This window comes from Trichinella spiralis (assembly GCF_000181795.1).
Source record: "Trichinella spiralis strain ISS 195 chromosome Unknown Scfld9, whole genome shotgun sequence".
Taxonomy (NCBI): domain Eukaryota; kingdom Metazoa; phylum Nematoda; class Enoplea; order Trichinellida; family Trichinellidae; genus Trichinella; species Trichinella spiralis.
Window position 1 is genome coordinate 6,220,508 of NW_003526948.1, and position 24,840 is coordinate 6,245,347.

Here is a 24,840-nt window from a genome sequence, read left to right on the forward strand (position 1 = left end):
TTTTTCAACAACACAAATTTGAAAAATGCTTTTGCTTTTGCTGCTGTTGATGTTCAAAATAAATAATTGAATTCGATTGAAAAGTTGAACAATTTTAAAACTTTTCAATTTATCATTTTCTTTTTTTTGTTTTGTTCTATCGCTCGTCATTCATCCGTAACGAAAAAAAAACACTTGATTTGCAGTAAGTTTCATTTTGTTGTTCCCCGATGGCAAAAAATCAGTGAAACGAAAGAAGAATAAAGCAAGCAACGGATGATCAGTAAGCAAATCTACAGTACTTTCACAACGAATAACACGTCATCCAGATTTTTGAAGTGATAAAATTGAAAGTAACATCTGCAGCGTTTGCTTGAAACAAATCAATTGTAATTTGAAATTTACAAAACTGTTGTTGTTGTTGAATTTTGATCGATCAATCGACTAATTAACATTTCCACGCATATGATGAAGAAATTAAACTTCAGCTGAAATGAAAATAATACTAATAATAAAATGATGAACAGAGCAATACACCATGATAGATGTGATTTTGAACTCGGCATCGGATTTTTATTCATAATCAATGAATGAGAATGATAACAAGTACAATTAGCAGAATTTGATCAACAAAAGTCATTTTTTGTTTTTCAATTTAAAAATGCTGTTCATATTTCAACTCGCACAACCCACCTTTGCTATTAGAATACAATTTTCTCTTCAATTAAACTATTCCTTCGTCAAAAACAAACGCTGCTCCACTAATTAATTGAAACGCTTTCAACATGGCACTTAATGGATCACAAAGCAAAGCAAATCTCAGATTTACTTTTAAAAATAAAAATTCCATCAACTTGTAAAACAAGCCAACATCTATGAGTCATCATGGTGAAATTGAATGATAACAGCAATGGAAGGGACAATTTGCAAATTCACACACGTAAATATATTAATACCACATTTTCAGTTTAGATTACAGTATGATATATTTAGTGTAATTTCTTTTTTTTTGTCAATGAGCAGAGTAAAAAGAGTTTGAAAAAAGAATAAAATAATAAAATAATAAAATAATAATAGACATACCACTGTTTGAACAAAATTTAGACAATCGATAAGTGTTCGTTTGAGATTCAGTGCATTTGAATTGAGTGAAACTACAGTTGCAGATGTACTGTGCATGGTGAAATGTAGATATGTATATATTTTTTTTCTACCTCTCTTATCTAGGAGATCCAACTCAATCACTAGTAAAACAAAATTGAACAAAACTGAGAAAATAAATCCTTTGAACTAGGAGAAAAAGCAGCGGTTGGTTGAGAAACAGTTGCTGAAAACAGCTACAATCGATTCCCAACAGCCAGCCTAGAGGAAAATATTCTCGAACAAATAAATAAATATATGACGCAAATGCCGACCGTTGTTTTCATCACTGTCCATCCAAGTCACCGCCTTTTGGCAGGCAATTAATTGCACTTTTGGGTTGTGTTCATTAAAATTCAATACCTAGACGTCAGCGTGAATAAAAATCAACAATTTTTTGAACCGCTAAAGTAAATTTTACTACAAAATACACCTGAGCGGTAGTGTGAACGTTGAAAAATAAAATAAAATTATCCAAATGATCATTTGTACAACACTGACAATTGACGTGTGATCTTGTCGTGCAATAAATGACATTGATGAAAAAAAAGTGAAGTAACATTCATTGCTTGCTACTTTTTAAAATACCCCCAATTGATTAATCTGTTGATTAAAAATATATATATATAAATAGGAATTTAAAAAAATAAAATTCAAACTCTGGATTAGAAAAAAAAAAGAGCTTCTGCTCAAATGAAATATATATATATATACATACGTACATGCGTTGTTGTTGTTGTTGTTGATGATGATTTGACAAATGTTTTAAGCAACAAGACAACAAAAAAGATTAATTGATGAAGCATGGCTCGAACTTCGATGGCTTCGAAAAACAAATGATCTCTGCAAATGGCAGCAGTAAAAATGGAAGCTTATTTGAAATACAGGCGTAAAAAGTGGCTACAAATCGACAGTAATATATATCTAAACGATAGTTGAAGAGAAAAAAGCAACAAAAAAGAAAAGCGCAAGTGCAACCATCTGGCAAGCACACATTCGATGCGTATGATAATGTTGGGGAAAAATCGATACGGCCGACCCGGCCGCGCTCCATTGAAAACCATTTAATTATTCGATTATGACCGTTTTCAACATTACACCACAAGATGGTCAGCGAAAATAAAAGCTCCATTCAGTTTTTCACCAATTCCAATTATATATACTGGTCAACTTGTGCAACGATAAATTTACAGTATCGGCTACAATAATTGCCCAAAACAATACTTGCCACTGCATACAATAAAAATCTCGATACAGCTTCTTCATGAAAGAGTAATTGTGAATTAAATTGAAAAAAAAACATAAATTTTCCACAATTTTTTTTCATTTAATTGATCAATTTGATCAACAAACACATACAGTAAACATCCATTGTAGAAGGGATCATTTCCATTATAAACAGCAAGCAGTTTGATGAAATGGGATACTATTTGAGTGGAAAAAAAAATCATCAATGGGAAACAAAAATGATTTTATTCTGCCGACTGTAATGAGTTGATTTTGTTATTGGATTTTTACAGGAATAAATTGAACAATTAATAATTAATACAAGCAATAAATTGAACTGACTTGAAATGCTCCTCAATTATAACTCTTGTAATGGTATAAATTTGAAAAGAGAAGAAAAATAAAATGAAACTTTCCAACAAAAAAAATGATAAAAATTAAAATTGTTTTGTTGTTGTTGTTGTGTATTTATTGTAATGAAATTTTACATTCAGTAAATTGAAAATATTACAACACGTTTTTTTTCCTTGTTCAAAAAATCGCATGCGAAAATTGCAAAGCGAAATTGAAACAACCACCGAACGTGGAAAATATAGTATGCAAAAAAAAATCCAAGTTGTTGTTGCTTTTAAATTGAAAAATTTCACAATTGTGAAAGTAATAGAAAAATATTTTAAAAAATAACAACTAAAACCTGCACAGTAAATAAATAAATAAATGAAATGGACAAATTCGCTCGAATTGTTTTCTTCGATCGGGATATGGAATTGAAAATTAAAAGAAAATACAACTTCGTGGTCGTAATTTGAATAAAATCAAACAAACAAAAATTATTCAAAATAAAAAATTTGTTTTTTTTCTTTTCATTTTCATGCAAATGTCATTCTTTCACGTGGAATGGAAAAAAATTACCATATTGAAAAAACACTGACCAATAGAAAGAATGTGAATTCGCGCGCGTGGAAATTTGAATGGCAAACAAAATTTAAAGTTGAAAAAAACTAAAGCAACAACAAATATGACAAAAGCGATACGAACAATCGAATGTTTGTTGTTCAATACGTGTGAAATTTATTTTTTTTAATATATTCTTTATGCATAATCAACAACAACAACAACAACAGTAGCAATAATTTTAAAAAAGATTTAAATTTCAATTGAAAATGAAAAGATTGAAAATAAAATCTACAATGCTTTCAGTTATTTTAATTTTTGCCACTTTTACTGGTTGAATAATTAATTACTGCGTCGAGGAAAATTTAATTTCATTTAAAGAAACCAATAATACACGGACCGACCATTATATTTATTCTATTCTACTTTCTGAACGATTGTTGTTCAATAATAAATCACATATTTTCACTGGAACATTTCCAGTTGTCTGATAATATTTTAAAATATTTTGTCAAATAAAATTATTCACCCAACTTAACCGACCATTCGAAACACTATTCCATCCCATGAACAGCAATTTATTTTCAATTCTACACATTCTACACTTATTCTATATATATATATATATATATATATATAAATATGTATAATAATATGTTGAAAATGATACTACTGTTCGATAATGAAAACAGTTTCGATCCATCCATTCAATGGGATATTGAAAACGAAATAAAATGTGATGATGAAAAACAATAACAGCAGTAATTGATAGTAGGAAAAGTTCACTTCAAACGTACATATTAGCTGATACTCTGCAAAATGGAAATTTCTCCTAATCAATATTTCAAAAAAAAATAATAACTGTTACCATTCAATTTCAATATATACAGTAAATAATTATTCACAAGTCGATATATTAAAATAGATTCCAATTTTTCAGTATTTGAAATTTTGATTAAAACAAATTCATCAATCATTTACAAATTGTTAAATACACTCCAAATACGCTGAAATTCATACGATAATTACTTTGATGCTTGTGAAATGAAATCAGAGTAAAAAAATCAATTAATGCTAACAAATAAATAAAAATAATGAAAAATAATGAATATTCTATTTCTCTTTATGGTTCACTTGAAAATTTTGGAAAACCAACTCTACAAGTGTAGAAAAAGAAAAAGAAGAAAGTTCTGAATCTCAGTACCTCTCAATTTGAATCATATATATACATATGCTTTGGAATTCTAAGCAAAATCACGTAGAAAAAATGAATCCATCCACATCATTTAACGACGAAAATGTCGCTTGATCGAAAAGTTCAAATTTCATAAAAACAAACAAACAAGAAAAGGTAATAATAAATGATGACTTCAGGGAAATGGAAAAATTCAATTTAATTCAATCCTCGGATCGTATGTATCAAACAATTTTATCATTACTCGATGGTGAATAGATAAAAATTTAAATAATCAATTGGTGCGAATAGATTTTGTCAGTTGTTGGAGTTGGGGGATTTTTTTTCCACAACAGTGAAATGATAAAAGGAAAAAAAACAATGGAAAAATCAAATCCAAAAATTACTACCATAAAATCCTGCTATTTTGAATTATCATAAAAATGATTAATCATTATGAGATGAAAATAAAAATGTAGAAATTTTTACCTTGTTAGTGGCTGTTCGACTGCACGTAGCTGTAGTCATCTTGTGCAGTAGAATGAATGAAGTTGAACGAAAATGGCACTAAACTAAAGGTTGTTGTCGTCGTGAAAATCAATTGTATATTTCAACCGACGCCAATGACATCATCAATTGTTCGAAAAATGATGCCCATTGAAAATGAACAAACAAACAAATAAACAAACAAACAAAACGATTTCATGAAAAAGTAGGGGAAAATTGTCGAGAAAAGCGCGCGAAAAGAAGAAGATGATGAAAAACTCGCTGTTGCTATTATTATAATTATAACAATAATAGTCCACTGGTCAGTCTATTGTCGACGCAACGTATAAAATGCATTGTGGTATTTCTACATTGACATTACAATTACAACACAGTCATCTGTAGCAGTGTACGTTGTTGGGAAAAAAAAATATTGATGACCACGACCATTGGCTATTCATCCAAGCATCAAACATCACTGCACGATATACACCAGGAAGTCCAGAATAGCGACCAGCAGATGCCATTTCACGTGCATCTTTCAATTCTGTTTGATTAGCAAATAATTAACAACCTGCATCTTCTATTTCAAAATTACAGTACGCCGCTGATCATTGTTACATTTTTCTTTTTTTTGCAAATTTCGACCGATTTTCCATTTTCTCTTCTGCTTCCTTATATTTGAAATGAAATAACTCCCATCATTTTAAAATCAACACCTATTAAAACTATATTACACTATTTTTTAACCCCCAAAAAGAAACTTATCAAACATACTTACCTGTACAATACACGCACACATAGATATACATATAGAGCGCAAGCAGGTGAACAAGCATAGCTAAAATAATACGATGATCCTATCTGTAGGCCAGAAAAGTTTGCTATGCATTAACGCTACACTTGTGCAAGCGAATTAAGCAAATCTGAACGACAAACAAAAAACGGTAAATTCACACACAGTGATGCACATACAACATGTACACGTAATGAATAGTTCAATTGTAATTTCTGTTTAAAATAATAATTGCTCATCAATGAACTGTTTTTGACTTGTTTTTTTCTTTAAATTTCCATCATCATGATAATCAACGTTGATACAACAATAATAATCAACATGCAAATTTTGTTCGATAAATTTCAATGGAACAACGCACACAAATCATTGTTCCATTACAACAATAACAACATCAAAAAAACATATACATTACTGCAACTTATTTATTAATAATTATAAATATGCATCTGTTTTTTTTTGGGGGGGGGGGAGATGAAATTTCATCTACTTGTCTTTTACATTAAAATAATTTCACCAGTGTAATGTTGCAATGTCAATATCAATACCGGTAATAAAAAGGATTTTTAAAGCGGAATCAAAAATCTAATGTTCCTTCTACAACAACAACAACAACCACTACTACTACTACTACTACTATTATTATTATTATTATATTTGAAATATGAAAATTATTCACATTCATTTCAATATCAACTGCTCGACTGTTTCAATTGTAAGCGAATTCTATTTTCTAATAACACTTCTTGCTTACACAAATTAGATATGTATATTTTGTAAAAAAAATACAAGAAAACTATATAGCAAAATATGATTAATAAATAAACATATAGATATAGATATTTACCTTTCGCAGTGATTGATGATACATTGAAGTCACTTCAACAGACATCGTTCCAAAATGAAACAAGCTAAAAACTAGAAAAGGAAATTGTAAACAAATAAACAAATAAAGTATCCGATGCTTTGAAAATATTGGTAAATAATTTTAATAGAGAAATTTGGAAATTTGAAATCGATCGATCAGCTTGATTTACAATTTAAAAGCTTTTTCAAGCAAATGTTCAGTAAAATTAACGTCACCGTTTTTCGCCATTCAAACGAAATTGAATAATTTGATTAACAATGCCGTAAAAAGAAACAAATTGATGCACTGCAATTCTCTGCACTTCTTCACAAAATGTATTCAACTGTTTATTATTCTTATAAGGAAATACGAAGAAAAAAACAATATGAAGTAGAATACTTTAAATATGAAATTGTATTTTTCATAAATTAATAATAATAAATGAAAAAAATCAACTCACAATAAAGAAAAATGAACAACAACAAGTCGAATAACAGTAATATATTATAAATTGAAATTGTTGGACAATGTGATTATAAAATTTTTCTGATCATAGTAAAAATTTCAAATTTATGAATATCAAGAAATTGCAAATTCAAAAAGTCCCACTACATCCATAGCAACAACATCAAAGTATATTAAATAAGAAAATTAAACACTGTACACTTATTAACGCGCGTGTAACACTGGCGGTGCTTGTTCAATGTTTTCCATTTCAAATTGAACATTATGATAATTTCACGTCAAATTATACATTCATTCAATTGCTGATATGTTGATTTATTATTATTATTATTATTACAAACAAATATTTACTCGCAACCGGTCGTTAACGTTTCATCTGAAGTATTATTATTTCTGTCTCCATTATTATTACTATTTTCTCTTGTTATTTTATAACAAATTTAACAATAAATATTTATTATTGATTTTTTTTCTTAAAGTTTCATTTCATTTGTCATAATAGTAGCAAAAAAAACTTGACAAATTATTCATCGCAGGTAGACAGGAAAGGATTTTTTTTTATTTTGAATTTCATATTAAATATTTATAAATTGTTATAATTGAACAAAAGAAAAGGAAAACGAGAAAAAAAAGCTTATCCTTGATTTGGATTTAAAAAATGCAAACCACTACTAATTACTAGAATTAAACGACGTTACACTGAAATGTGCACAGATGGACGAGAAATGAATAAATGTACACAGACGATTTGAATGCTCATGGAAAATATTAATAACAATTGTTGACCATTGGGAATTTTTGCTGATCGCTTTGAGTGAAATGAATGAAAAGTCGAAAATGGATATATTTAAATTTGCATATCTCATAATTACCGACGTTGAAAAAAAATATATATAAATAAAGAATAAATCTTGTGCAAAGAAATGTCGTTTCTTTTCATTGAATTGTGTTGTTCATTTGTTGCAATCAAAATCTCCTACCAATGGGAAAAAGTAATTTGTAATTAGTTAGTTAATTGAAAAAGAAGCGAGGAAAATGCAATAAAATCAATGTAATCTTGTACTATCCTATTGGAAGAGGAGTACTGGTGACTATAGAAAAGATAGTGGGGAATTTGATTAAGGTGGATTATTTTTCAAAGGGGCAAAAATGTGGAAAAAAAGTGAAAAAACACTTTTTCAATTTGTCCCAGTGATACAGCTACGATTGATTAACACTGCATTCAGTTGCAGACATGAGAAAAATTGTTTTGTCTCATGAATTGTACTATCGCCGATGCAAATAATGTTCTTGAAAATTAATTTCATTCAAAATTTGCATATCATTCCTGGAACGTGTAAAGATGAATTTATTGTTTGTCTTTTTTTTCAATTTTTATCAACATAAAAAATATATATGTGTGTTATTTTGTCAAAATTGTAAACAGTCAGTCTGTAGCATTTGTTCGACGGGTTTTTTCCACTGAATGATTCCAGTTGTCTTGACTACCGTCAGGTGATAATCAAGTACGTTTGAAAAAGTTCACCCGGAAAAAAAGTCAACTTTTTAGAAAGCTGATTGGTTGATTTTGTTGACAATTTATAGCTTGTTGATTGATTGAATTGTAAAATTTACATTTTCATTTAATCAGTGTCCGTCTCAGTCGGTCGGTGTTTATTTTCGACTTTGTGCAAACTGCAGCAAATGAGAAGCTATTCGTCAAAGAACAAACCAACTTGAACAAATATAGAACTGATAAATGGCTAATCAGATACCAAAAGAAAAAAAACCAAAGATATTGTTCCAGTGTTTCTTCTTGCCGTATCATGATTGTAGATGATCAATCAATAGAATGAATAAATTTACATTTTACGTCGTCGTTGAAACGTCAGTTTGCTCGGTTTTGATTACAATTTTTACAGACATGTCAACTTGTTACAAGCACGGTACGGCAAATGGTATATATAACAAATACGACGATCATCACACATCTGTCAAAAATGTACACCGTGCAAACTTTCAGTGAAACATTACACGTTAACAAATTGCAAGCTTATTTGTATTGTTTTCTACTATTAAACTGATCGAGTGAAAATTACAATGAAAAAAAAATAAATATATGTATAGATAAAGGAACAATTTGTATGCATATTAGATTTATTCCATTTATCAGCAGCAAAATAAGCGAACAACTTTTTTCTTGCTACTTTTTACTTTAATCAATCAATACCGGTAAGTTGTGGAAATAAAAAATTTCATCAAACAAATACATTAAATTTTTTTTCAAATTGAAAAAGTATCGAAATAATGGCAACAATTTTCAATTTTATCACTGCTGCAGTGATGCAGGGTTTTGAAAAAGTAAGTTTCCAAAAGAGAGAGAAAAACAAAAGTTCCATTCCACCGCTCCATTTCGACGAAGAAGCAGCGTCGAATCAATTATTCCAACAGTTAATTGATCCCTGAACATTCATTCACTGAAACAGCAGCATGAAGCAGAACAACAACATGCATAGTTCGACAAAATACGAGTCGAATTTTCGACCAATAATTATCATATTCGTATTTTCGAATACAAATTGGAATGTCGAGCTGAATCATCCAAACTGGCAGTCAGTCCTGTAAAAGCGATCATCGTCTCTACGTCACGGTCGTAACTGTCCACGCGCGGGCTATTCGAAGCCATTTCGGTTTGATTGATTTTCTCAGGCTCTAGAAACGTTTTCGAATTTTCCGCATCCACTGGAAGAGCCCAAGAGCGGTGCCGTGGTTTTTTCAACTGGCAAAACGTAGCAACAATCATACCAATACTGACGACGGTCAAGATGCCGAATACCGCTCCGACTGCAATCAAAACCGTCTCGACCAAGTATCGGTGATCGGTTTTGGATTTTTTGGACAACTGGTGACTGCTGGGGACAAAATCCGCCTGTTCGATTAGCCTGATCGGCTTGTTGTTGTGTTTTCGATTATCCGACTGGCCGTGACCACCGCCCACCAGTGTGGGAACAACGGTGGACGTGCTGCTGTTGAATTTGATCTGCTGCAAAATCAATTCCATCGGCACTTCGACCACCGTGGCAGGTCTGGAAGATGCGGTGGTCGGTTGCAACGTCGACGTAGCTGGTGTCACAGTTCCCAATTCCAACGAGCCGGATGTCGGACCACGACTGCTGATCATGTTCAACAATGAGAACAGACCGTCCACCAATCGGCTATCGTCCATTTCGGCTTTTTCGACTCTTCTCCCACTGTATCTGGTCATGTTCAACGGTGCAGCTTGGTTCGGCGTCGATTCCACTTTCGGCTGAAATTTGTCGATGATCGTTTTCAACGATTCGGACAATTTCAAAAGCATATCATTCATCGAATTGTGAACCACTTCAGAAAGAAGATCATCTATAACTGCCGACGCATTTTTCGAGTCGGTATGCAAATCAGTATCCGTATCGTTCGGTTGTTGATGTCGTTGATTGGTCGTGATGGAAACTTGACCATCGTACAGTTGAACTTGGAATCCATCGCCGGCCGAAATTTCCAACGGTCCGGTGGATTTTTTCATCACCAATGCCCACGTCAAAACTGTCGTCAACTGGACCCAGCAGCCGATGACCAACAACATGGACGACATCATCATCACCACGACGACCACCACCACCACCACAGAATTTGCAGTTCTGTTCCTTGTTGGTCGACCAACGTGACCAAATACAAACACACCGCTCTTGCTTGAACAGCTGTCCCGAGACTTTCTTGGGCAAACATTTCGGGCGATCCAGCAACGGTGCAACAGCTGACCTGACCTTCGGTCGACAATGCGGATCTCGGCCTTCACTTGTTCTGGGATGCGCCAACCACCGGTGAACAGTATCCATTGTATGGAAATTGCAAGCACATTTTCGCTTCTTTTTTCTTGTCCCCGTCTCTCCGCTCTCCCAGACATATTTCTATATTCACGGTCGACCTCCAACTATAATCAAACCAACGGAGGAACCATTGTCATCCAAGTCCCAACGCCGAACACATTTCTCCACAACAATGCTTGGTTTTATTGGTATCAACCAACCACTGCACCGACCACCGATCGCTTCTAATCAACTGATTGTTCACGGTCAAATTTCTCGTACAACAACATCCGGCCGATAAGGGAAGAAAAATTGGACATATTCCCTCCAAAACCTACACACTTTTAACCAGATAACGCGCCTATTTATTCCATCCATACACTTGTTTGTGTGTGTGAAGAAATTACACAAAAGCACCGCTCGAATGAATTATGCATTTTAATATTCAACAAATTTTTAAGGTGTTTTCTTTTTCGACACCACATTGCAAAATTGTCCACTCCAATGTTGACAATACCAACAGTATCCATCGAAGAAATTATTGATCTTACTGTTTTTGAAAGGGTTACAATTTCTACCAACATTTCAAAAATAGAACAAATCATACATGCATCAGTGTTTGCATTTTTTTTTAAATTACATTAATAAATTGCACAAGTCATTTGCGTTCCATAAACTGTACTACTTACTTTTCAACAAACTAGTGATAAACAATAAACAACAAGCATGTAATAAAATAACACGTACAAACTTAGCTCAGAGCAAACGATAAGAAAAAAAATGAAAATTAAAATAAAACGTTTTCCCGTAGAAATGACGCATCGGATTCTTTTCTGCGAATGTCTTTCTTCGCTGTGCAACGAGACAACTTTATCATCAACATGCTCTTCTTTTCTTTCCCCAACTACCAATCAAACGACTAATAAAATTATGCCGCTTAAAAAATATGCTTCGATGTTCTGTTTTCTCGTTTGAAGTTTCACTGTGATGCTGTGAACTCTGAATTCATTCAACAATTCATAATTCAACATTACACATGATAATTTATCGCAATTGTTACTATTAAAATTTGAACAATTGATTGGATAAACATTTTCACGCTTTTTGCGTATTTGTAAATTATGAACAATCGCTTAATTAAAGTAGAAAACAAAATTAAATTAATTTCGTAGTATACAAATACCAAGCATTGAAATCATCTTAATTATTTATGCTTCAATATTTGTCCATTTTCATGAACTGCAGTAACTTTGAATAATACTACGTGATGATCTTTTGGATACTGTAATCGTTGATAATTATTCCGTTTTGTAATTGGAACTTAACTAATAATTGTATAGTCTACGCTGAACAGTCTGTAAACTGAGCAAAACATAACAAACATGATAAAAGAGAAACGCATTCATTATTCCAGTTTAGAAAATAAAAACAAAATTACATCTTTTCTGTATAAATTGCACCTTAAACGAACAAATAAACACAACTCTGCTATTACAATAATAATAATTATTATTATTCAATTACTCAAAACGGTCAACAGTGCTGATTAATAGCGTTAATTTATTCCATTTGTAAAAAAATTACATCTGAATTAATTCAAAAGAAACAATACGTACTTCATTTGAATTTTTCTGCTTGTTTGAATTTTTCAACAACACGCATTGATCAGTGTTTTTTGTATCATCAAAATTTCCATCCCCATGATCATTACGTGAAATCAGTGATAAGCTCGAAGTGACACTTATTCCTTCTTCAATCGAACCTTCTTCATCAAAAATGAGCTAAATTGCAAAAATAAAAAAACTATATGAATAGATGCGCATATTTTTATTTCAATTACGAACAGTTAAATCGAACAACAGTCGTTCTTACTTGACTGATGCGAGCATTGACGTCGTGTTCAAGTCGTTTTGAAGGAGCAAAAATTTCCAACTGATGATGCAAGAGAAATTTCAGCAATTCCACAGCTCTGCGTTTTTCTTCGTTTAAACAAAAGCAAGAACTGAATGCATCAACCACCTACAAAAGAGCAACGTATTGGAAATAAATTTAAAAAATTATTCGTGAAAGAGAAATATCTTCTGTACACAACTTTCTGGTACAGTGTAATTGTAAAAATTGTAATAAATCAAATCCAGTAAATTTTACCAGAACTCGGTTACTAGTGGTTCCGTATTTGTCCAATTGAAGACGATGGTTCGTAGAAACGCGAGCCATAAATCGGAGAAGAAGTTGCAACCAACGTCGACGTTTGACATCCAGCATGAAGAAACAGTTGCGCACGGTTTCAATTGTCAACTCTTTGACGTGGGAAAGTCGAAAAGTGATGGGAAAAAGCGTGGAAAAAGTACGACGCTCCAGGGACTGTTCTACTGCATCACCGGCGTTGAACTGACCTGCCAGATGTCTGGGTCTTTGTTTGGGTGTGGACAGTGTAGCGGCTCGTTGAACTTTGACGAAAGATTTCAAAGAGACTGGACATTCGAGCAATTCAGTATTCTCTTCCAATGTTTTCACCAATGTCGGGCTTTTCACCAGACCAGGCAATCCGCTGAGTGCTTCAAGTTTATCTTTTGGAGAATTAGAAGAAGCCAAACAATATCTGTTCATCATCACCGGCTTTTCGTCAGTAGCAATAGCTGAATATTTTTTCAAAGATGCTCCATCAGTTTGATTCGACTGAAACAACGGTGCGACATTTTTCGAAACACGATGCACAGGAGCCAAATAATCACAAGATAAATCCGAATGGGATAAAAATGCAGAATTACGAGCACAGTAATGCATATGATTTGATAATTTGCCATCCAACTGACGCGCACGTTCTATATGGATAAATAAAATATTGATAAAATTTAATGTGAAGTATGTGAGAAAATAAAAATACAAAACATACCCATTATGGTAAAGCTAAGCATAAGCAAACCTTTTGGAATTAGCTTTTGATTTCTGAAAAAAGTTGCAAGCGTTTGGAGAATGTCCATTTCAAAGCCAATGTGCACGCCTTCGTTACGTCTTGGCCCTACGAAAACGTACAATAAGATTCATCTAAAAAACAAAGAAAGCACAATTTGACAAACTTACAATTTGCCAGACAATTCATCGATTGCACAATTTGTGGTGGAGGTTCATCTTAAAAGCTCAATCATTAAAAATGAATCATAACAATTATTACATTTCAATTATTAATATAATATTTACAACTGTCGACCGTGAGAAGAATATTCCACTCACCTATGTTGCTGTTCACTTTTGAAGCAATTTCAAATTGATTGGCATTGTAAAAGACAAGACTAGCATCAATGGCACTTTCTTCAATAAAATTTTTCAAATTGTCAACAGCCAAAAATGATTTAATGCTGAAAAAATTGCTTGATTCAAGATTTCAATATAAAAAAACAAAATAAAACTGAACATTGTGTCATTTTATTCGCCGCAAGTATTTATTGTTAATACGATTGATTATAAATTTGTATATTCTAAAAGTGAAATTGCTGATTTTTCTTACAAAAATTTAAATTTATAAAATATTTTTATCAGAAAAAGAAAAAAAAGCAACCGAACCTATCTAGACAACACGTTTTCCACAAATTATCAATATCAGACGATGAAAATCTTTTACACGTCTTCTGCGAATGATCTAGCGAAGTGGATTTTCAGGCGAATGTGGAAAATGAATCATTATGCAAATTTACTTTCAAATGGTATGTTTTCCATGCTGACAGATCGGTTGGTGTTGCGTAGAATTTTTTCACGTTCCAACAAATTGGATGGCAAGCCTGCCGAGTGACGTTTTTCCGGGCACATTGCGTGCACTTCTTTCTTGATGCGATTCATTTTCAAAGCCAGTGGAGTTTGGACCAGTGCAGATAACGGTGCATCTGTAAATCTGAACTGAAATTTAATGAAATTTCGAATTTTTTTCAACGTTTTGAAAATTAATTTCAAAACAAAATTTATCTCATATACAACAAGAGCAACTAAATTTAATCATTTCTGAAAATAAATTCCAAACGTAAAGTATTAAAATTTATTATTATTATTATTATTAATAAATAATTTCACAATAATATCATTGTTGATTTGTTGCTGAACAAAAATTTCATTACCTATACAATGAACGGCCATCTTTAATTATCTCGTCTTTGGATTTTTTGCTGTGTATAACTTCTACAAAAACTTCACGTTCGTAAAACTTTTTCAATAATATTTTCACTTTTTCTCTGCAAAAAAAACAAACAATTGCACTTTATTGTACGATGAAATAACTGAAATTAAATTCTATTATAAATCAGATAATGCAATACAGACACAGAGAGAGAGAGAGATAATAAATCACACGTGCAAAATTGCATCCATTCCACCATTTATGTAAATTTCCACGCGTGAAGCTCATTCAGCTTACTTTGTTATCTTGGATTTTGATTTCGTTTTCGAAATTAAATAATTGTAAAGCCAATCCGTGGCTTCTTGACCAGTGAACGTGTTCGGGTAGATGGTAAAATAACGCCAGTGATTTTTCAATACCATTTTTGAACGAAAATTCCTCACCACGTCGTTCCACTGAGCAATGGATTATTTATTTTATTATATTATTAGTAAAAATTTGAAATTTCAAATTTTTTACTATAAGTGTTGCGGAATATTTCGCGTCTTGTTCTACTTCTGCACTTGACATACGGCGGTCCGTTCGGTGGGGAAAACGACGATCGATTTCACGTCACTTGTATATTGTTCAGTACTGTAGAATTGAAAATTATACTCTGCAAATCTTTAAACAGTAACCAAAATGTTGACCCAATTTTTAGTTGTAATTCTGTTTGTTAATTGAACAATTCCAATGCAAAAAATTATAATATTTTACTTTCACATTTCTTCACAAGTACTATACTGGAAAATATCACATGATAGCAATGTTTGCTGCGGTTCGAAAATGGAAATTTTTATCATTTTCAAAATCTGTGCACGTTTGATGGAATAACATCAAGAATAAGATCATGAACAAGTACAACACCAACTTCTTTTGGTTGTCAATTTGCTTACATTTCCATCACATTTTGAAAATTGTTCATTACCAGAATTAAAATTCCATTAAATAAATATGAAACATGATGCAATGACGGTTTCAAATTTTAAAGAGAAAAAAAAATTCGACATGTTCGTCCATTTGTGAACCAATAAAGCTGCAAGTGGGTGAAAATTCCTTAAAATCAAAATAATTCAAATATGCATAATAAACAAATGTACCGTCTAGAGTAAAATAATTTAAAAATTCCAAAGCGAGAAAAGTTGAATAATTCCTGCATTATATTATTAATGATGGAAAAGTGTTATTGTGTTTACGATTTGGATTGGAGAAATAATGGGAAAAGCATGCTTTGCTAAACCAGTGTCAAACGTTGATCAAATAGTGAATCATTTCAATTCTCACGATCGCTTTGAAAATGTCGTGACAAATGATAACATTGCTCTTCAGAGATGATTGGATCACTTTTTCAATAACTGTCTGTCCACAAACAAGGTCGCGAAAGCGAAGCGAAAATTAGTGTCCAGCTTTATTATTATTATTATTATTACAATTATTATTAGTATTCTTATCATTAATAATTATTATGGTCAGTTTGCACTTGGCATTATGACCGATTTCCACAGCCGGACGTTTCAATAACCGCGTTGTCGCATTCTGCCGTCTCATTTCAGTGTCAAACGAAAAGCAGCATATCTTCAATTTTCAAGTCCAACAGTGCAAACAAGCTAGTTAGCTTTATTCTCGTTGCGGCATCTTGCCGCGGTCTCCTTCTTCAATAATTGCTAGTTGGTCAGTAGAAATTTGCCTAAGCAGACAGATGAATTTCAACACGCCCCCAGGCGTTGTGATATTTCTGTTCACTTCATTTCTGCTTCCAACTGCTCATTACACTAACGCTGAATGTAAAAAATGCTTTTCTAAATTCAATTTCGATAAATTAATTATACATTCTGCATATTCTTTTCTATTTCTTTCAGTATGTTCAGATGATTCGAACGCTACTTCAATGTGTCGTGTTGATGCTGACTGTATCAGAAAATTTCATTGCGTCAATGGACAATGCTGTTCAAGTCAGTATGCTGTGCAATAGATTCTTTTCCTTAAACATTTCCATAAATTTACATTTCTTCAAATCGACTATTCTCTTTCACTTTTCCGTCATTTCAATTCAATCTTTCAACAAAATATATCCATTAAACAAACTAATTTTAAAATCCATTCATTCATTTAATACTTACTAATAACTCGTCCAACAAACAACATCTCTTCGAATATTTCAGATTTCTATTCAATTCACTTGAAAATTTATAACAATCAGTATTCGATGCATTAATCAATCGAATTTTTCAAATTTCATACGTTTTTCTAATCATTCTAATTTTCCCAAATTTCTTCTTTTTACTATTCGCGAAATAATACTTACTTGGTCATAAAAGGGAAGGGCTCTTTTACTACTTTAGAAAAATTTACATTACTCTGCTGAACAGAAGAAAACTTAAACAACAAAAATGTCCAAAATAAATGAAAATTAAAATTGCGGCAATAACTTTTCAGAAGTTCCATTGCTCCAACTTTAATATGTATAATAATTCGAAGAAAAATCAGCCTGATTTAGATTTAATTGAAGATGAAATACACCAACGATTAAATGCTATTGTAATACTGCATAAAGTATTAATTGCATACATACAATCAACATAAACTGTATAAATTATGAAATGTTCATTAATATTTTCAAAACAAACGTTTATTATTATAAAATGGAAAAATTTATGTATTTCTTATATTTTTATACATTTAGAAATATTTATTATTAAATTATTATCAAAAAAATATATTTATTAATGAAAGCTACCTAAAGGAAATTGTGCTGATGGCACACCTTCGCCTGCAAAATGTTCAGAAATGAAAAACTGTCCACCAAACCATGCATGCCATCGTGGTCAATGCTGCTCATTGTTTACAAACAAGCGTAAAACAAGCCTTTGTCCAGATGGAACAACCACAAGTGTCCGATGCAATGAAAAAAACAGGTATCTCGGCATAAGTATTTCTAAAAATTAATATCACATAAAACATCACTTTCTACATCAATTTTTAAATCTGCATTTAATACGCTACATATAAAAAGCATGTAGTTCATCAAACAGCACAACAATATTTATGAAATATATGTTGGCAAGGAGAAAAGAATGTACGTTTTCCATTAAAGATGTCATACTGGAGCAGAGTGTGTGCACGGCTTTTGCTGCAGCAAAGTACACGCACCGCCAGCAAAACAAGGGCGCTGTCCCATTTTGCTGGTTAATCTACGAATAGGATCTACTACTGTTCAGCCGGAAGATCAATGCTATTCAGACGATCACTGTGAAAGTGTTCGAAAATGTTGCCTCACTGTTGCTGGAAAAAGATGTCTTCTCCCTGAGACAGGTATATATCAAAAATCTGCAAACTTTCAAACAAATGGTCTATCTACACAGCTTGGTTTGCAAAATTGTTAATTTTCTATAAAAGCATTTTCATGTTCAATTAAGCAATATAAATATCAATATTAATAAGGGAAAGCAATTATTGATAGATTAATTTTACACATATCATAGCAGATATATATTAACATTTTTCCAGTTATCTGTTACAAAGTTTACTTTGAATATGAAGTACTTGAATATTTCATGTCCAAACAATAAAATATTTTCACCACCGTGTGTGGACATGATATATACCGTTATGATAATACTTTTCTCAAAAGGAAAAATTATTTCAGATTTTGGACGATGTGCTGACGGGTTGCCGGCGGAAAGCGTTTGCAACAGAAAAGAGCAATGCGGGAAAGCATCACAGAGCTGCGTACGCGGCCTTTGCTGCAATACGGCAGCACATGCTAATGCAAAAACAAAAAGACCAACAGATACAGAATCTTCATGTCCCCGTTCAGTACATCCCAGGCAGATTCAATTTTCCAGGAGATGTTCAGTGGACACTGACTGCCACTTTCAAAAAAAATGCTGTCCAACATATATTGGCCGGAGATGCTTAATATTACCAGGTGAATATGACAATTTCTTCAAAGTTGCATCATTTGTGTTAAATTCTCACTCTTTAATTTCCTATATTAGTGACAAAAGCAGGCTCGTGTCCAAAAATTAAAGTGTCGGGTGAACGAAAACGACGTCAACATCGATGCTACAATGATGGCCACTGTCCTGGAGAGATGAAATGTTGCAGCTTACCGTTAGGAAAAGCATGCCTCTTTCCTTCTTGAATAAAACTTGTCAAATGCTAAATTTGATACACTTTTTCATATTATTACTATTATTAAATAAATAAATTTAAATATATTAGAAAATGACACATGAAAACAAACACAACGATCAAAGTACAAATTAAAATTAAAATCGTAGGAGCGATAAAATTAACTGATTTACAATTAACTCGCTAAGCAAATTATTCGCCACAGCATTTTGTAACCAAAAAGCATAAACTGAATTGTCAGTTAAAAACTGTAGAATTTCATAAATCTCATATTCATTATTCATGAAAAGTTTCAACAAATGTGAAAATTAATCTCAACAATAAAATGAACAAATAAAACGCACATACGCTTTTCATTTCAGATAAAAGTTTGCTCCAGTGGCGAATAAGAGCTGTGTGCTTCGCAACTGAAAATAGCAAACAACAACAAACAAGCAAATGATATTCCAAGAAATTAATTCAATCAATTTTTTACTTCGAACTTCTAACGAAGAGGTATCTAATTCATTTTGTCTCACTTTATTCATTAGTGCTCGTTTCCATTGGAAGGTCAGATCCTTTCGACGGCCGAATTCAATGCTGAATAATTTTTTTACCGAATCAGGAGCACTAAAATATGGTAATCCATTAAACTGCAAATCATTTCATACACCCAATAATACAACATACGTTTCGAGAGCTTTCACCGATTCATACTCCGCTTTTGACTGTTTGATGTCAACATGTGGCAGCCAGTGTGTGGAATCGTGCTTTATTAAACTTTATGACATCTAGTTTCATCTAGTTTATGAACAGCTTTATTTCATCTAGGACAATTTACGAATTAAAATATACTTTCGGTACAATTTCAATCATGCACGTCCTACCTCTCTTAAAATTAACGTCACGGCTAACTGAAACCATTTCAAACCAAATTTCACCCAACCTGTCAATATATCCCTGAGCTAGAGGAACACTAAGAGCAAGGTTTTCATAATAAGTAGGGTCGGCCTGTTTTGGATCAACAGCGGGTCTTCGAATATTATACCATTTGAATCGATTATACCATGAAACAGCTGAAGCTCAGAAATCTAGACTGAACAAACCATGAGCAAGACATGCTGAAAAAAATAAAACAAATTTAAAGTTGGTAAAAGCAAATTGAAACAAAAACAAATTAAAATAAAATATTTGAAGTGGTTGATTAGCAGAATTTCACTAGTATCAACAGATCATACTAAAAGAAGGGGAATGCAAAAATCTGAAAAAATAACTAAAGTTTAAAATTTTCATTTCCAAATCAAATTACTGAATAAATAACCATTTTTTAAAAGAATTATTGTTTCGTTGAAATGTAAATGCTATCACAGAGAAATATTAAAATATTTACAATATTGTATTACAAAATAATTATCATCACTAAGTGATTTTCAAGTATAATTCAAAATTTCGAACACAATTTCAATTTGAATTTAACTGTCAAATTTTGATTACAATTTTTAAAGTAACAACAAAATACGTTTCAAAAATTTATTACGAGAGTCAAATTTATTTTAAATTTATTTTAAAATACGAGAAATTCAAATTTAAAAAGTTCAACACAATATTTAAAAATTACAATACATTGAATTTTTGGTGACACTTTAAAATAATGACTTAAAAATTTACGTTTAAAGTTTAAAATTTTAAAAATGCAGTGAACAAGTTCTATTTTATCACAGTTATTTTCACGAGATACAGTCAAGTGTGCGCCATCTTTTTTTGCTCTGGTTCGTAAGTGCAACTGCAATTTAACTTTTAGTTTAATTATTAATTAATCATATATGCTTAAGTGACAGCTTAATCGAATATATTTTTGCAGTTTATGTGTGATCAAATTTTACTTTTAAAATAAGTGAAAACGAGAATAAGTCGTGTGTAGTTAAGCAAATTATTAAAATTTCGTCTGGAAAGTTGTATCTGTTGTAGAAGATGGATGAATCAAATGCAAGCAAATTGCAGCAAAAGAAACCTGAAGAGGAGGCTGGAACATCGACAGAAAAGAAAGGTAAGCTGAATCGCTTGAAAAAGATGTGGGACGGGCTCATTCAGCACCTTTGTCCCAGAAGAACACGGAATGGCGTTAATTCAGATTCATCGTCAAATGATATTCCAAAATTGACAGTCGTTTTTGATTTGGTGAATTAATCTCATTGGCAATAATTTAAAAATTTTAAATTCGTATTAAACTTCAATCTTTTTAAGGATTCGACGTTGATTTATTCCACAAGAGAAAAACTGTTTAGTAATCAGGAAAAAATTGATTCAATAAGAGTAAATATTTAAAATTTATTATTCATAATTGCTTTAATTGAAAATTATGTTTTCAGTATTTCGTGGCAATCAGACCGCATTGCCGCGAAGTATTACAAGCCGTCCGAGAAGTCGCCAATATGATGGTGTATAGCGCTGGTACTCCTAAATACGTCCGTTATATTGTTCAGCTTCTCGATCCAGAAGGAAAGCTTTTCGAGTAATAAACTGATTTGATATATTAGGAGCTATTTAAAAACCATACCTGTGAATAAATTTTATAATATTATTTTTCTTATACCTTTTTAGCAAGGTACTGAACAGGAATAACTGTAAAATTAAAAATGATATCTATATAAAAGATCTTAAAAAAACGGGATGCATGTTAAAAAGGACGGTTTGGATAGATGATTTACCTGACTCTTTTCCGTTTCAAGTAACCAAATCACGCACAACATAAAATTCTACTGATTCAATTAATTTTTTTCACCGCTTTAGCCTTACAATGGGATAGTAATAAAGCACTGGACAGGGGATCCAGAAGATAATGAATTAATGGACGTGTTGAAAGTGATAATGCAGTTGACAAAAGAAGTATATTTCAACATTTTACTAAAATTCGTATATTACTTATCCAATTTTAATTTTATTTAGAAAAATGTATGCTCATTCTTCAAGAAAAATTATAAACGATAATTAACAAAGACCAAGTCATTAACGTTGTGCAAAACCATAGATATAATTCAATCCAATTATTTTTTTCATTTTTTTTATGAATTATGTGTAATAAACGTAATGCAACTTACTTTAATAAATTGCACTAATGGTATTCCTTAGAATGGAAAATATTCAGAAATAACTGATCACAAAACCATCAGGGTCATTATTGCTCACTGTTTACAAATTAGCTCAACACTAGCTGTTTTCTAGTTTGAACAGCCACAATTGTAGTGAAAAATATTTTCTTTTCTGGAAGCTACATCATTTTCTATTTTTGTTTGTATGATTTTGCTTGATGCTTATAGAATATTTCATTTATTTTTTTCTATCTTTCTGCTTTCATATTTTCCCTTTACCTTTTTTCAGTTTTATAATTTTACAAAATTACACTTAAAAAATTTTTTTCATCTTTTTTTCCATAATATCATTTCCTTTTATTCTGATTTTTCTTTAAATTTTCTTTTATTACTATTTTTCATTTTTATTTGCATATGTAAGTGACTGAAAGCATCTTCATTGCATGAACACAATAAATAAGATCTGTTACAATTCTTCCAGACATAACAAAAGCATAACACAGCATTAATTCATACTGTTGGCGGTAATGTGGGAAGGGAAGAGAGAGGGAAGTCAAGAGAAGAAAATATTCCGTTTGCCTTTAGTGGTTGCTAGTCAGTGATGTTGAAAATTTTTATGGAAGAAAATGAAAAAAAGAGTTAACAACTTTGGAAAATAAAACAATAATCTTGAACACAAGTAAATTAATAAAACGTGTATATAAAAGTAAATAAGAAAAATAATATTTTGTTTTTGCTTTGATATAAATCAAGAACAATGCAACAGATATAGTTAATAAAAACATAGTTAGAAAAAATGCTCCTTATAATAAAGTATAAATGTGCTATTGCGATAGAGAAAACTTGAACGGATACAAATGTGTCAAGACGGTTAATACCGAAAACGCAGAACTGATGCTGCTCTGATTCCAACTGCCCAAGAGGCATTGTTCCAACAATTCGAGCATGATGTCGTCAAGACCGTAGAAAGTTGAAAAAAAAATGAAAATCAGATTGCTTGCGTGTAACAGTAGCATCGCTCTTGTAGTTACCACTGGTGCTAAGGCTGCGCTGTTTAGGCGGGCCAAAGATTCGAATAAACAGAATAGAAAACAGATAATTGGCCGAGTTGCGCACGCTCCAATCCTGATCTCCCATCGCATAAATTGCGGTGATCATGCCGATGCGTAAATGTGGATGGCAAGACTCTCGAAAATTGCGCTTCACGAATCAACAATCGCATCACGTTACAACAGTGGATCTATGTGGTGGTTAATGAATCGCTGTCGATGCATTACTTTTCGTGCAACAAATTCATCACAAAGTCCAACACCGTAATGCCTTCTTCAACTGAATCAGAAGCCAAGCTTGATAAGCAACCGCTTATCAAATACGGCAAACCGGCACTTCTGCGGCTGATATCCGATAAGAGTTGATCATTTTGAAATTCTGCCATCATTTCACCGATCCAATGCAACGGATAAGTAAAATAACATTCCGACCGTCGTAGTGCGTGACAATAACGTCTGAACGGATCTGAAGAGGTTTCCAACACGCCGCAGTAAAGACAGCAGAGTACCAACGTTCGAAAGTAGAAGCAAATAATTCAAATGAGACATTTGCATGCGACGTCGTTGGCTTTGTTGACCTAATAGAAATCATTTCAGTTTGAGGCCGTCCGTGGATGGTAGCTCAGCGTTTTGATGGGAAAATTGACTGAAGACAAACATTGAATCCAAACACTGTTTTTGCTTTTTATTCATTATTATTTTTTGGAATAAGTTCTGAAAAATAATTTTTCAATCAACATTCAAAGACAATGAACATTAACGATGAGAAGATGACGAATTTAGCAGTAAGTGGCAGTTTTTTCATTTGTAAGTCTTAATCAGTTAACAATATAATTGAGAATCGATATTGAGCATAATTTCTCAACATATTGTATGAAGAATTCTCAAAATCAGATAATAGGTGACATAATAATCGCCAACTTTCCGTACAATTAAGATTCATTAAATACACGTTGTACGCATTGTTCATCTATTATTAAAATATGGTCTTTCGAAAATCACCTTTGCAATAGCTAACATGTACTTTCAATTGACCATAAGCAAGCTTTTTCCCGCAAATTGTTCACTTAAAATTAGCTTCATTTGAGCAAGTTGGTTTTCCGACTTAAGAAAATTTTCAGACATACGTAGGTGTGTTTTGTCTAAGTGAATTTTGTTTTGTTATGGCGTTTTTTGCCAGATAGTTTATATTTTGACTGAATTGTAAACGTCAAGGTCATTTTTAAATTTTCAAATAGTCCTTTCCTTATTGATACAATTTAGCAGTGCATTTCTTCTGCTCATATTATGGCTTAGGTTAGACTTTATTTTCAGCCAAAAGTTCTAACGCACTACAAACCGGTTTCTAACGCTGCATTATGCAAATAACTATCGCTATAACGCGCCTTATCATCAGTAAGGGTGCGTTTGTGTGTTTAATTTACGTAGCAATTGGTAGCTTCGTTGAACGATCTCTGAGTTCATTACGGGCGTTATGTAGCTGCTGAAGTCGGTTTCAGAATTACTCACAGTATTCCATTTTTCTGCTTTTATTGTTTTTAAACTTTCGTATACTCATTTATGTAAACAATTATCTTCTTAATTAGCTAGCACTTAAATGATCATACTTT

The 24,840-nt window shown here is 32.0% G+C and overlaps 4 protein-coding genes across 4 annotated transcripts; 2 read left to right on the forward strand and 2 right to left on the reverse strand.

Annotated features, from left to right (window-relative positions):
• Nucleotides 1–9,541: 9,541 nt before the first annotated feature.
• Tsp_10605 (conserved hypothetical protein) lies at nucleotides 9,542–10,609 on the reverse strand. The gene has a single exon (XM_003372316.1). It carries the CDS (start codon nucleotides 10,607–10,609, stop codon nucleotides 9,542–9,544), a length of 1,068 nt encoding a protein of 355 aa, XP_003372364.1.
• Nucleotides 10,610–10,940: 331 nt separating this feature from the next.
• Nucleotides 10,941–14,960, reverse strand: Tsp_10604 (conserved hypothetical protein). The gene is given in 11 exon segments (XM_003372317.1): nucleotides 10,941–11,077; nucleotides 11,632–11,736; nucleotides 11,750–11,831; nucleotides 12,449–12,613; nucleotides 12,705–12,851; nucleotides 12,981–13,657; nucleotides 13,759–13,854; nucleotides 13,917–13,964; nucleotides 14,067–14,144; nucleotides 14,528–14,726; nucleotides 14,898–14,960. The coding sequence occupies 11 exon segments, from the start codon at nucleotides 14,958–14,960 to the stop codon at nucleotides 10,941–10,943; spliced, it is 1,797 nt and encodes a 598-aa protein (XP_003372365.1).
• Nucleotides 14,961–16,847: 1,887 nt separating this feature from the next.
• Tsp_10603 (putative WAP-type (Whey Acidic Protein) 'four-disulfide core') lies at nucleotides 16,848–19,123 on the forward strand. Its single transcript, XM_003372318.1, has 6 exons — nucleotides 16,848–16,931; nucleotides 17,416–17,532; nucleotides 17,713–17,894; nucleotides 18,074–18,291; nucleotides 18,626–18,907; nucleotides 18,978–19,123. The coding sequence occupies exons 1-6, from the start codon at nucleotides 16,848–16,850 to the stop codon at nucleotides 19,121–19,123; spliced, it is 1,029 nt and encodes a 342-aa protein (XP_003372366.1).
• A 428-nt stretch (nucleotides 19,124–19,551) lies between these two features.
• Tsp_10602 (conserved hypothetical protein) lies at nucleotides 19,552–21,608 on the forward strand. Its single transcript, XM_003372319.1, has 4 exons — nucleotides 19,552–19,847; nucleotides 20,790–20,865; nucleotides 21,061–21,270; nucleotides 21,462–21,608. Exons 1-4 carry the CDS (start codon nucleotides 19,552–19,554, stop codon nucleotides 21,606–21,608), a joined length of 729 nt encoding a protein of 242 aa, XP_003372367.1.
• The last annotated feature ends 3,232 nt before the right edge of the window (nucleotides 21,609–24,840 follow it).

Coding starts and splice junctions, on each gene's coding strand:
- Tsp_10605 (XM_003372316.1), bottom strand. CDS start 10,609: ATGTTGTTGGTCATCGGCTGCTGGGTCCAGTTGACGACAGTTTTGACG.
- Tsp_10604 (XM_003372317.1), bottom strand. CDS start 14,960: ATGGCCGTTCATTGTATAGGTAATGAAATTTTTGTTCAGCAACAAATC. Junction 14,727..14,897: donor AAATCAACAATGATATTATT/GTGAAATTATTT, acceptor ATTAAATTTCAG/TTCAGATTTACAGATGCACC. Junction 11,832..12,448: donor AGCAGAAAAATTCAAATGAA/GTACGTATTGTT, acceptor GAATGAATTCAG/AGTTCACAGCATCACAGTGA.
- Tsp_10603 (XM_003372318.1), top strand. CDS start 16,848: ATGATTCGAACGCTACTTCAATGTGTCGTGTTGATGCTGACTGTATCA. Junction 17,895..18,073: donor CGATGCAATGAAAAAAACAG/GTATCTCGGCAT, acceptor TTTCCATTAAAG/ATGTCATACTGGAGCAGAGT. Junction 18,908..18,977: donor GAGATGCTTAATATTACCAG/GTGAATATGACA, acceptor TTCCTATATTAG/TGACAAAAGCAGGCTCGTGT.
- Tsp_10602 (XM_003372319.1), top strand. CDS start 19,552: ATGATATTCCAAGAAATTAATTCAATCAATTTTTTACTTCGAACTTCT. Junction 19,848..20,789: donor ATGTCAACATGTGGCAGCCA/GTGTGTGGAATC, acceptor TTAAAAATGCAG/TGAACAAGTTCTATTTTATC. Junction 20,866..21,060: donor ATCTTTTTTTGCTCTGGTTC/GTAAGTGCAACT, acceptor TATCTGTTGTAG/AAGATGGATGAATCAAATGC.